General features: G+C 36.2%; 1 protein-coding gene across 3 annotated transcripts in view; it reads right to left on the bottom strand.

The window, feature by feature from the left end:
• Positions 1-11,555, bottom strand: part of LOC132162734 (Pleckstrin homology (PH) and lipid-binding START domains-containing protein) — an 11,819-nt gene extending 264 nt beyond the window's left edge. Inside the window, exons 1-21 of one of the 3 annotated variants that reach the window (XM_059572955.2) lie at positions 11,162-11,555; positions 9,428-9,502; positions 9,254-9,307; positions 9,085-9,150; positions 8,947-9,008; positions 8,535-8,665; positions 8,415-8,461; positions 8,241-8,341; positions 7,238-7,333; positions 7,062-7,126; positions 6,895-6,966; positions 6,344-6,490; positions 5,942-6,252; positions 4,726-4,789; positions 4,418-4,593; positions 3,808-3,909; positions 3,633-3,683; positions 3,403-3,546; positions 1,529-1,624; positions 861-962; positions 1-28 (exon numbers count right to left, since the gene is read on the bottom strand). The exon at positions 1-28 is cut by the window's left edge and continues 264 nt beyond it. In XM_059572955.2, coding sequence (XP_059428938.1) covers positions 1-28; positions 861-962; positions 1,529-1,624; positions 3,403-3,546; positions 3,633-3,683; positions 3,808-3,909; positions 4,418-4,593; positions 4,726-4,789; positions 5,942-6,252; positions 6,344-6,490; positions 6,895-6,966; positions 7,062-7,126; positions 7,238-7,333; positions 8,241-8,341; positions 8,415-8,461; positions 8,535-8,665; positions 8,947-9,008; positions 9,085-9,150; positions 9,254-9,307; positions 9,428-9,502; positions 11,162-11,314 — 2,143 coding nt within the window. In that variant the 5' untranslated portion in view covers positions 11,315-11,555. Of the gene's footprint in view, positions 29-860; positions 963-1,528; positions 1,625-3,402; positions 3,547-3,632; positions 3,684-3,807; positions 3,910-4,417; positions 4,594-4,725; positions 4,790-5,941; positions 6,253-6,343; positions 6,491-6,894; positions 6,967-7,061; positions 7,127-7,237; positions 7,334-8,240; positions 8,342-8,414; positions 8,462-8,534; positions 8,666-8,946; positions 9,009-9,084; positions 9,151-9,253; positions 9,308-9,427; positions 9,503-10,767; positions 11,050-11,161 lie in introns of those variants that run through there. The other 2 variants (XM_059572956.2, XM_059572957.2) reach the window with 2 other exon arrangements.
• Positions 11,556-13,432: the final 1,877 nt, after the last annotated feature.

Genomic DNA, 13,432 nt, shown 5'->3' with positions numbered 1-13,432 from the left:
ACTCAGGAAGCTCCTCTGATGTATTGGCCTGTGCAGGACAAAATGACATTTAGGCATTAGAATGAAGAATATGATCATCAAGGTGACTGCTCTGAACCTAAGACCTAATCAGGGAGCTTGCAGCATATACAAATGAAAAGGCTGAACTACAATTTAGTTCCTCTATTAGAACACTTTCAACACTAGAAAATAGACAAAGATTCATATGAAAAAATAGAATAAAGATAAAAAAAATAAAAAATAAAAAAAGTAAAAAAGAATATAGAGAGGATTCAAGAAGAGTAACCAGCGAGAAATTAAAAAAAAAAAAAATATATATATATATATATATAGAGAGAGAGAGAGAGAGAGAGAGAGAGACGAGGAGCATGAGAGGAAGTAGATCAGGATAAAGGAGTAGACAATCATGAAGTGAGCTTGTTGCCATTGTTGTTGTGCAAAGGTTTGATTTTGAAACTATTAGAATTGGGAGGAGGAAGAAGGGGGGGGGGGGGGCTTGGGGTTGGGTTGGTGGTAGTGTGGTTGAATTAAGGAATTTTAAAATCAGCCATCAGCCATGCATTCTGCAGTTGCCACCACCCTCATCAACCAAGGATATCAGATTGCTAAAAATGAATTTAATCTGAAATAATTGTCTTTGGGTGCCCATGTCCATCTCATAGGCACTTTTCCCTTTTGAAAAAAAAAAAATTAATGACCTTCAATAGGGCATCATTTCAGTTATCATACAGAGTCCCACGTGACATTTAATGGAGCCACATTAACAGATGTATCAGAAATATCACATTCAATCTAAAAAATTTCTTGGAAGGGACTAAATTATAGTTTAGCCAATGAGAAAAAAGTTGGATTAGTTTTACCTGTACCAAAAATGCCATCTCAATAACCAGATTGCTAAGATACCCAAGAACAAGACTGACCACACCCCTTGCAACTGTTGATGACCCAATATCGATCCCAAGCTGAAATGATTGTCATTTCCAGAATTAGAATATGTTATAAGGTGACAACTCACATCACACAATTTTTAATGTAATTATTCAAATGTTGAATGGATATCTGTGTCTTTGGCATAGTCCTCTCTACTCTGTTCTATCACCAGATCTCAATTAATCACACCAAGGCACAGAGGAGTTAATATGAACTTTCACTTAATAGCAGGAACAATCTTGTTCACATATCTTATGCTTTTAAGAAAATTGATGCTCAATAGATGCGGATTGGCAGTGAGGGAAACCCTCATCTTTTAAGAGAAAGACAATTATGTCCCACCCTTTTGCCTAAATGGTTCCTCTCCATTTCAAATGAAATGGAGAGGATCCGTTTCTGGCAGTGAGGCACTTATAAAATCGCAAGCAAAACCCCTTTCTCTGTCCATCTATAACAGAACAAATGCTCCCATCGAAAGAGTACAGAAGTGATCAAAGTTTGGGCTACTTGCAGGAATAAAAGGATAGCTCATACCCATCTCTCTGTCTTACAGGAGGACAAAGCAAAGAAATTACAGGAACAATTCTAGAAAACTTACCTCCAAATAGTTCTCCCCGTGGAAATAATTAATTTCAAGGGCTTGACCAATCAGGCATGCTTTCTTTCCTACACTCTGCTTAACTATCCATGAACCCTGTGAAAAGAAATGCGAACTCTCATAACCCAAGCACCATGCATTGATGATAAATGAGGTTCATATGGCATAGAGTACCTAATGAGGTCACTTCAAGCTAACAAACAGAAGAATACTGGCCATATAAAAATAATAATTTTCACAGATCCGAGAGGCTGTTCAGTTTAGACAAGTAAATCCTAAAAATAAATTAATAACATTTAACATGTACAAGCAACTGAATGCATGAGAGCAGAATGGCAAAATGTCAGCTCCCATATTGCTGTGGGCAGCATACAGTGCTGAAAACCCAGATCCCAGGAGATATATCTGGCAATTCCGAGGATCTATGCAATTCAACAAATAAAGCAATACTTTGAACTTGAAAGATATGAAACTGATTGCTAATTTCAGTAGCAATCAAGCAAACATAAAAGCCCAAAAGCAAAAAGAGAAGATATTCCAATTTAGGCTCTGTTTCTTTCAACGTAAAAGGTTTTCCGTCAGAAAATGGTTTCAGCGGAAAACATTTTCTTGAAAATTGATTTCTTTGAAAACATTTTCCAACGTTTGGTGTATACAGAAAATCACAATTATAAATAGGTAAAAATCTACTTTACATTAGGGGGTACATTGTCAATTTTTAAACTTTGGGGTTCAAATTGAAAAACTCCTGAAACTTCAGAAGGTAAAGTGGATTTTCCCCTATATATATATATTTTGATGTCGGGGAACCTCTCCAAGGCAAGACCCTTCGGATCCACCCCTGCAGAGTAAACCCCCGCCCGTGCACCGCACCCTCGGAAGTTTCCCTACACTGAACTGGTTAAATCGCTGGCTTTTCATCAAGGGGTGTGGCCCCCCAAGAGATTGTTTGAACCCATAAGGTGTTGAACCTTGGACCTTGAAGGGGGCAAACCTTAAAGACTAAGGCCTCCATCACTTGGGCCAGCCCCTTCATTCAATTATATTAAACTTTAAATTAAGATAATGTTCCAACTAGTTTGGCGGTGGCCCGATCAGGTCCCAACGGTGTCCTAATCGGGTCCCAGCGAGTCCCAACAAGGTCTCGATTGAGTTCTGGTGGTATCCTGATGGTGGCTTGACAAAGTCCTGGCGGGGTCCCAACGGGGTCTCGGTTGTGCTCCGGCGGGGTCTCGGGGGTGGCCCAATCGGGTCCCGATGGTGGCCTAACTGGGTCTCAGCGAGGTTCCGGCAAAGTCCAAGCAATGGCCTAGCCGAAGTCCCCATTGTGTTCCGGCGGGGTCCCTACTGCCTCCCGGTGGGGTCCCGACTAAGACCCAGCAGGGGCCTGTTTGGGTCCATGCGAGTCTCGAGGGAGTACCGGCGATGGGTCTGCCCATTTGAAAATGAGAAGCTTAAACTCAGAAAATAGTTTATAGTTTTCAAAAATGAAATCCATTTTACGGAAATTAAATAAGTTTTTTCGGTCAAACCGAAAATATTTTCCATTGTCTATTATTTTCTGTTGCACTAAACACCAGAAAATATTTTCTAGAAATCATTTTACGCCAAAACAAACAGAGTTTTAGCATAAATATTTTTTCAAAAAATGGAGAAGGTTGGGGAGAGATTGATCAAAAATAAAAATTAATTTCATATAATACATAATCATGTAACAACACCAGTGAGAAATGCACGCTGCCTTGTTTAGGTAAGTGATCTTAAACATAAAACTTGCTTTTCTGAATTCTTCAACAAAATAAAATGGGGAAAAAGATTAATCCTCTTATGCACTGAGATTTCTGTAGTTTCTAATCCCATGGGACTATACTAACCTTTGATATATATGGTATGAGCTTAAACCTCGAATTTCTATATGCGTCATCGCCCTTGATGAAACTCTCTAGCAAGGGTGCATCTGCCACAGGAGTATTCATTACATAATATAGAGCTAGGCTATATGTTGTTGAGCCTGGGACCTGGTCACAGTAAATAATTTGATTATTGTTGATCCACAACAACAGAAAAAAGAATAATATAAGCACAAACAAAAGACTAAATCAACCTGTATGTTTACAATGAAGAAGAACTCTGGCCCACCCTGTGCTGCATATTTCTGCACAACAAAGCTTTTAAAAAATATTATTATCACAAAGACAATATGCAAATGCAATGAATGCAATTAATTTAACATGTGATAGATGGGCATCAAATCTAAACTAATAAGAATTAGTATGAACCTGAACAATGCTCCCAGGACGGCCTCCAAGATCATCTTCTCGCTTGTCAGATTTTAGCCAATCTGCAGCAACCATTTGCATGAGGGTGCTGTTTGCCTTAACCTATAAAGTAAACATCGAAACATTAGAAAAAGTAAATAAGAATCACCAACTGAATCTATAATTCTAGCCATGAATTGAAGCTTTGGAGATGTTTAAGAGCAACAAAATCAAAACTATTTAGTGGAGTACAATGGATTAAGAACTCTAGCAGTCTAGCAACTAATATCCATGGTCTAAATACTGTCACTATTAATGGTTCTGAGAACTATTAACTTAACATATCTTTGCTGGGACAAGCAGAGAAAAAATCATATGAATGGTTGGTACTTGAAACATGCTACACAAAAAGCAAATGGAAGAAATTCTAACAATCCATAAACATAAATTAGTTTTCATCCCCAAATACATGCAAACTAGCATTCCAGAATGATGTAATTCTACGTATGATTGCAAGCAATTTGTTGCCTCTTTAATCGGTGAGCATGATGAACATCTTAGCAAACATACAAGCAAAAGTTTTCTAGAGATTTAGTTTGGGTTTATCATTACTAAATTTTGTTATGGTTACCTTCTTATGGTCTTCCAAATAATTCTCTCCACGAATTAGGAAAGTGGTAGGATCTGCTGCTGTCCAACTGCTAGCTAATGTACAAGTTGGATCTTTGGGAAGAGTTGTCCCATAGCAGCATGGGATACAGTCTTCTCTTACCATCTCTTGCAAGTCCATATAGCCCTTCTTCTGAACTGCAGCAAGTTATCTCCAGCCATCATCAAATCATACAAGGAAGAAATCAAAGAAAACTACTTGAGGGAAGAAGAAATAATATGCAATCAAGTCATGTTAAATAGTGCAATGATCATCAAACATTGAATCACCTGCAAGATCATGCAATCTCTTCACAAAACCAGCAGCAGTTGATAACTTCGGTTGACGTATATCCTGTAATCCAAATTTCATAGGAGCAAAGTGAGAAGCCAAAACACCAATGCATACAAATTTTAACATCACTTCTTAAAGCAGAAATTTAGTTAGTAATGAATACCAAAAATGAAAGGCCTAAATGGGTGACAATTTTGCATAGTGAGTTATGTGCACAATAAGAAATGATACTAAAGTAAGCAGTGAAGAATTAATATCCACATGCTATACTGCATCAAGACTGAAGGATGTAATACACTGATACAGTGGTTAAATTGCTTACAATTAAGAACAATTAAGACCCAGTAATGATTCTCAACAAGATATATAGTTCAGCATAATGCGTTTAAATTTGCATAGTTATAACGATATAAAGAGCAGCGAAAACCACTGAATTACCAGTAATTCGTTTTTTTATTTTTTTTATTTTTTATGACGAGGAACTCCTCCAAGGCAAGGTCACTTTGTGTACCCACCCCTCTCAACTATGTTCTACAAATACCTAAAGGTTCACAAAAGTTAATGGTCAATGATCATAATGATCCAATTGTTGATAATTTTAGACTTTAGAATTGGGTGTCTGAGAAACTATTTGTCTTATGTGGATTCTTCCCATCATTTCAGCATGATTCAAATGCAAATTATTCAGACACACACATACAGATTGTCTAAGAGCCTGTTTGGAATTTCATTAAGAAGCTTAAAAAAATACTTTTAGTACATAAGAAACTGTGCAAAGCAAAAATGAGTCCGTTTGGTAAAAAAACTCAAAAAGTACTTCTTTGACTTTTTTGCTCTAAAAAGGCCAAAACACACTTTTTTGGGAATAGCTTGAAAATAAATCTTTCTCTAAAATTCTCTTTCTAGATATAAAAGCTTTATATCCCAACACAATTCAAAATAGGTTCTAAAAAGATGAGATCACAGCAGAAGGGACTGCACTTCCAACTCTAGGTTCCCTTAGTTACAATTTTAATCACTAAGCTTTCTGAAAAGAGGTGTGCCTTTTGTGGCTTCCACCCATTCTTAACCATGATTCAAGCACATTATTGGAACCAGCATCAATCAAATACCAGTTTCACGAGAAGAAGTCATCATAATTAAAAAGCCTCTACTCTAGATTCCCTTTACTACTTACATTTGCAACAGGAACAATCTTAAAACATATTGTACCTGAGAGTACATATCCGGACCAAAATCGGGAGTCAGGATATTTTCAGATTGATCATAATCTGATGGTTCTGGAAAATCAAAAAATTCATCAGAAGCATCATTCAAGCTAACAAGGCTTCCATGTTCTGAAGGTGTTTTCTCCATTTCTTCAGTGATATTTTCCTTTGTCCTCCCATCCCCTGTCAGTATTCGAAAATCAACTGTGCTAGCACCTTCTGTCTGATTCAACCTAATGTTTCTTGTCAATTCTCCAGATGAGAAATCAGGAGAAGTGTAATTTCCTAGTTTTGCTCTAAACATCTCTCGTAATGCTGCATATTAAAGGAAAAGTATCAAGAATATCATATTATATGAACTAATCATCGATACACACATAAGAAGTTCCATCTAGCTGAAAGCTACCAGCAACTCTCCCAAGCATACGGATGGTTATAGATCGGGCTGAAGAAGGTCGTAGATAAGATTTCCAAAATTTCCAATCAATAGCAAGCATGTGCTTTACAACTGACTGTTTCCCATGGTTCACAGGCGATATAACATATCCTCCACCTGTAAGAGTGTGCAAACTGTCATCCCCCAATTCTTTCCATTGGTAACTTCTGAACAATGCAATCACAGCAGTGAAGATTAGGACCTCATAATGACTACCATATCCAAGGGTGCCATTTTTTCTTCAGTTTTATTTTTCTTTCTAAACACGCTATAGTTACTCATGAGTTGCATAATTGGGCAAAGACTAAAGCAATGGCAAAGGTACAATCTTAAACTCATAATGCATGCCACAAAATTATAGGATTTTTTTTTATATAAGTAATTCAATATTATTAGAAGGCAAAAAAGGGAAAATACACCAAAATTATAGGAATTGTACAATGATGATGATGATAACTAAATCACAATAATATCTTGAGGTCTAGGAATTTTGTTCGGACTAATTTTTAAGCATACGTTACTTTTAAGGCAGGCACGGATGTAGCCTTTCTGAGGTGGACACTTCTTGTGAAACACGGAATGGTAGAGAATAACTGTTACAGGAAAAACCAAAGAAAGATTATTCTTCTGATTCAACTAGAACAGTTGATATCATAGTATTTACATATTTCCTCCAAAACACCACTACCATATGTTCCGTCATCCTCCCTTCTCCAATAACGTCGCAATAATAGATCTCTTCGTTTCATTCCCCTGCATAGCATTATATGTCAATAACAGAAACTACCACCAAAAAGAAAAGATACCATACTCTTAAACTTTCCATCAAACATATCTCATTAACATCAAAGATCATCATCTAACCAAGGTAACCAATTATTATATAACTGCTTGTGGATAATATCAGTATGACCATCAAGGTGCTCAACCAAACTGCCCTTATAAAAGCAGAAGTCCCATCTGCAAGTAAATTTGAAAAGTTAATTTTAGTAAAGAACAAGCCTGAGATATGATATGTTGAATAATAGAATATCTGCAGAACTTAATAATATTAATTAGCTGCATAATAGTGGAAAACAATCTCAAATGACGTCTGCAAAGGCACCTGGCAGCCAAAGTTTAGATATATTAACCTTCAGTTAAGTATGCTGGTTTGCCAAAACAAATGAACCACGCAAAGTTAATGCATTAAGAATTATCAGGGATTAAACAATGTTCCAGATTTTGGGATTCAATTGACCCAATTTAAGTCAAGTAATTAAAAATATTAAACTCTTATCTCACCCCTATCCTGTTGAGCTGATGTGGCAATGTCCATAAGCTCTTGGATTTTTTTTTTTTTTTTTTTTTTTAACAAGAGCTGATGGGCACTACCACATCAGCCCAGTGGAATGGAGGTGGGATGAAAGTGTAGTAGCATTACTCATTTAAGTCCTTGACATTATAATGCTCTAATTTATATAATTTGCATATATATAGCGCGAGCTGATGAGCTCTCTCTAATGGTCTTTGCTAGTAGGCATAGTCCCAAACCACGTGATTTTCCATCCCGTCCACTATTTCCTTCTCTTGTTTTCAGAGTTCAGATTAAATTTCTGCAAATCTCTAAGCTCCAGTTGGGCAAGCACATGCCACCATGACTATTATGAAGGCCTCAATAAAATTAATGCACTATTTTATTATTTTTTTTGTGGGGCAGGGGGATCCATAAAGCGTTGGTAATCAAAAGTTCGATTGCACTATATATCCTAAGATCCCATTTCTGCAAGCTTATTTCCACTTTAACATTGTAACAAAACCATGGATATTATGAATTTTAATCAGATATGAGGCTGCAACATAAGAAGACATGGGATGTTCTACTTACTCAGATCTTGAGGGACCAAGAGACATAAGCGTCTGGAAAATGGCTTCTGAAGTTCCATCCACCACACCCACAGCCATTATAGCGGGATGATCATCCCACTGCTGAAGAAAGAAACATGTTAACCACGGAAATGTATTTTGTAACTAGTAAGTGCTGAATAGAAAATCCACCAACCTTCACATGGAACTCCCTATCTTTAGCTTCTTTAAATAGCCGTAGCCCTGCATAAATACCTATAAATTAAACATTCAACTTCAGCTAACTACAACGGCATATTGTAAATTCCCTTCTTACCATTTTGACAACCAAATATCGTCCAAGATGAAGGAGCAATAACATCAGAAGTTACAGGATCCATTTGTGTGGAAGAACAAAGAGTCCAGTCAATAGAATTAGAATGATTTATCCTGCTAGAACCACTGAATCTGTGTACATGAAAAACTTTTTTAAGTACCAAAAACAATTAATTAAGGGAAATAAATATAAAGATATCAGACGAAGGCCACAAAGATAAATCCAGCAAAGTGGTGCAACTGTTGTCGTCTTTAACACCAAGCCATAACTTACAGGCACTAACTTTTCCAAGAAGTTTCAAAGGTTATCTCCATTGTGTTGACCATGCAAAATTACAAGATTAGATGGCCAAGACAACAAGAAATTGTGATTTTTCCCAAACAAGAATTCTGGTATAATACAGTTATTATACCTAAAGGACTGCCATCTGCTCTTGAAACAACCCACGAGATTATCTCCCATGCCAGGACCACCCTGCAAATGTGCATTAGCATGAGCCTCTTACAGGTATCAGTTCTACAGTAGATTTGAAAATGGAGGAGTTTATAACCTTTAAAGCTACTTCCTGAAAGGAATGAATCCATCTTGCTGCTTCTTCAGGACTTCTTGCTCCCAACTATGATATTTAGAATCATGACTTAAGCATGAAAATTATAGATAAAAACGACAGTTTTTACAATATAGTTACGACGCTTTTCTATGATAAATAATTACCAAACCTTTAGTTGATCATTGTGATTTGAAGTATTATAAAGTGTGAATATGAAGAATACCTGCAAGCCACAGGTATAAATATATGCCATTACAAATATATCACTGCCAAATGCTAATCAGAGAATATAAACTAAAAGATAAATCACCACCAAAGCAAAAATACTGCATAACATTCATACTTTTCTATGAATGCTCTCCCTCCCATTGTCCATGACCCGAATGCAAGAATCTATAATAGCACTTCTAACAGGATCCTGAGAAAAATAAATAAATGAAATCAAGGCTTTTCTCTTTTAGTTCTTCTGCCAGTAACATTATAAAGTTGGTTAAAAGAAAAAAGAAAAGAAAGGAGGGATATAAATAAGATGACATTCCCATTTCAAAAAGTAGATAAAACTCCAAGGAGTAGCTTAATTGGCGCTGGGACCACGCCTCATGATGCAGAGGTCAATAGTTCGAATCTTCCTTATCCCTTCCCTTGGATCAAAAAAACTGACTTATAAAAAAAATGTACAAACCAAAATAACAGCTCCAATTCAGTTTGCGTGCATATTTGATTGATACTAATCCATGGACTAAATAATCAAATACACTTTTGATCACATTGCCCAACAGCAAGATGCACACCAAATAACAACACATATTAAGGTGTGGGGGGGCGGGAGAACCTCAATAAGATGTTTAAAGAACAGATAATCTGCACAGATTTGTAAAAGTAGAATCCAAACAGCTAAATATTAATAAAAGCTTCTTTAAAATCATTAAGCCCTTTGTTTTAAAAGGATGTTAATGAGAAAGCAAAAAAAAAAAAAAAGAGGGAAATCCAGTGACTTAAGTTACTTCTATAGAGCTTGGTTTGGGTAACAGAGATCATTTGTTGAAGGCAAGGTTTCTTCCTCTTCTTTTCTTTTCTTTTTTATTTTATTTTAATGGAAAATTTTGTTAGGTTCTTTCCCTATAGAGAAAACAAACAATACTCTCTCCATCCCACAATAGTGAAAACTTTCAAATGCCATGCATTTTAATCATTGTATTCCTGAAAAAACCTTAGATGGGCCAAGAAAGCTGGGTTTGATTTTTTTTTTTTTTTTTTTTTTAGCTTAAATTTGAAAAATGTGGGCTTGAATTTGAGGGTAATATGGGAACTTAAATGGATAAATGGTTTTATTTTTAAAAACTTCCATATATTTTAGGAAGCCCAAAAAGAAAAAAACACATCATCTAGTCAGGAGGGAGAAACAAAAAAAACCAGCTTCAAATTACGAGCACGCGTATATCATCATCAAACAACAGGGAATAATATTCAATTGTGCAGGTGAACATTTAAAGGGAAAAAATTCCAAGAAAAACAAAGGTGAAACCAGTGTTTTAATCGCTCACTACTTCAAACAAGCTGAATTAAGTTCACTGATACATAATACAACAATAAGTTTAGAAATAGAGAAATGCTAGGGGTACTAAAATTCCAAATCACATTAATTGTCACAAAAATTTCAACTGGAAGTAGGAAGTAGCTTACTGCACATCAAGTGAAGTAGAAACAAGAAGTGAATGTATCAATATATTTCCATGTGACCATTTAAGGCCACATGTAATAGAGTTGAAATCCGGGGAAAGCTAGAATGAAGCTGAAAAGCAAAAGCAAACATCTCAAATACAGATAGAGCCATAAACAATATTCGATCAAAACACCCAACCATAAAAACCTCTTATTCATTTCATATCCTACCATTCAATCTATGTTATTCATCATCAACCAACAGGTGATCATAAAACAATCAAACGCCTAAACGCCACCAAATAAAAAACATAATACAGCGATTTTACACGTCCAGCAACTCGTTCAGCAACATTAACATCAAACACAGAAGCAAAAGAACTGAAAACAGACGGAGAAAAACATGTGCATGGACCTTGTTGTTTGAAATAGGAGCTGATTTGAAACTTTTGAGATAGTGACCTTCGAGAACGAAGTATCGCTTGCGGGAGTACTGAAGCCCAATCCGATTGGAGCGTATGAGATATAGCCACCCCTCCATTCTTCCCTCACTTTGGGACGTACCCATCTCAGAGAATCCCAATCCTCAAGAAACCCACTTCTTCAATTTGCAGTTTTTTCTTTAAATTCTTTTTTTGTTCTTAGAAGTTCAAATCCATGCAAAACGATTTCCAATGAAATTAAATTCAAGAAATGGACAAGGGTATGAGACAGTGACTCTCTGATCCCAGCTACGGGATTCAGAGAATCAATGGGGTTTCACAGGGAATGGGCACCTCTTTGGAATTGCAGGTAAAACTCTCCCTCTCTCTCTCTCTCTCTCTTTCCCCCTTCCCTCCTTGTTTCTCTCTGTTAAATCAAACTTAATTGGTGCATATGTGAGACAAAGATTGCCACAGTACAAGGTCAAATGACTTTATTACCCTTGTCGTGAAAAAACTCCAGGATTTAATTTTTTCAAAATTTTTTCTCTTCGACTTTTTTTTTTTTTTGTCACATTAGTAATTTTCTTGTACCTCTTCCTTAAAAGAACAACCTTTTTTGTGGATTTAAATTAGGTTTGACTATCTCGATTCTCGAGTAGAAGAAAAAAAACATTGACCGATGCTTTTGTTAATTTTCATTGTTGCTCGGAAGAAATGCAAGCACAACAATTAGGCAAGTTATATTTAAAAGTGAGGAGCACGATCGAAAAAAAAAAAAAGTGATGGGAATTTATTTACTTCTTTTCTTTTCTTTTCAAGACGTGCGAATCGAATTTAAAGAACATAAAGTCGATGGTTATTGTCCAATTTGATAACCATATTGTATAAGTACAAACTCTTTACAAAGAATAAAAAAAATGAAGGAATTTGTTGTGTTGAAGATGGCCTATAAAGAGTATTAATCGGTGCATGATGTCGATTAGTTTATTAAATATTATTGTTGTTGTTATAAACATCTAATGGAGAGAGTTGAAGATGAAGAATTGAAACAATAGCTAAAAAGATTTGGCAGTCTCACACACCCATCGCATTTAGTCAAATGCGTTGAAGACTCGTGGAAGAGTTTCATCATGCTACACACATCTCGGAGAATAATATGAAGGAAATTTTTTTAAGAAAAGAATGAGATGTCGAAATGGATAAGAAAACAATATATTATATATATATATGAGAAACTTCATTTTGACCCCCTGAACTTTTATCCCATTTTATAAACTCCCCTGAACTTTCATTTGCTCTCAAATAAGACCCTTCCGTCTATCTGAATCGTTAAGCTCAAACGGAATGCCTCTCACGTGACTTTCACATGATTTTTTACCCATGAATTACATGTTTTGCCTCACACTTACTCACCCTTACACTTACACTTACAACCATATATTAAAACACGCCACTGTGCAAGAAATCCTCGAGAACGAAGAGAGCACGAAGACCCACTACCCAAGCTGTAGAAAAAAATTAATGGGTTCCAGCCATCCATTCAAAAAGATTAGGAAGGAAGTCGAAGAAACAAAGCTGAGGATCTAGCTTCCAACCTTGTCAACGACGTCACGACAATGAAAAATCCCACACGATAGCGATACCTAGTATCGGTGAAAGTTGATTCTATCATCCACGGGCGAAATTACCCACTACCTAGTACCGGCGGCAAAATTACCCACTACTCAGTACCGGTGAGGTGACGACGGTGAAATATGGAGCACTTCGAGGGTGAGGTATGTGATTCAGGATCGAGCTATCCAATTTGCAAATGTGGGAGCAAAACAGTTATCAAAACTGCATCAACAACTAAAAATCATGGCAAAAAGTTTTATGCTTGTGTTAATTATTTGGTAAGATGTGTTTGAGAATTTATTTTTTCACGAAAATTTTCTGCTCATCCCGTTATGCCAAAATTCTGTAGTAATTGGTTAAACCCTAATTTTTGTGATTATGCTGAATGAAAAAAAATTGTGATTGCAATTTTTTTAAATGGGTTGAACCAGAAATTTGTGTGTGCGATGATCGAGTGATGTCGAAGTTGATAGAGTGGCGGAACGAATTGAAGTCCGAAAGGGCAATGGAAGTCTTCAAATGCAAGATTGAGTTTGCTGAGTACAAGTCAAAAATTGAAGTTGATGCTGCTAATTTTGAACTTAAACTTCAAAGGGTTGAGAATAAGTATCGTTGGATGTAGCTGAAGTTTTGAGTTGCACTTGCAT

The sequence above is a fragment of the Corylus avellana genome, chromosome 8 (genome assembly GCF_965113065.1).
Source record: "Corylus avellana chromosome 8, dhCorAvel1.hap1.2, whole genome shotgun sequence".
In the NCBI taxonomy this organism is placed as follows: Eukaryota; Viridiplantae; Streptophyta; class Magnoliopsida; order Fagales; family Betulaceae; genus Corylus; species Corylus avellana.
Note: the sequence above shows the minus strand (reverse complement) of the source record. Positions and strands in the feature narration are given on the sequence as shown.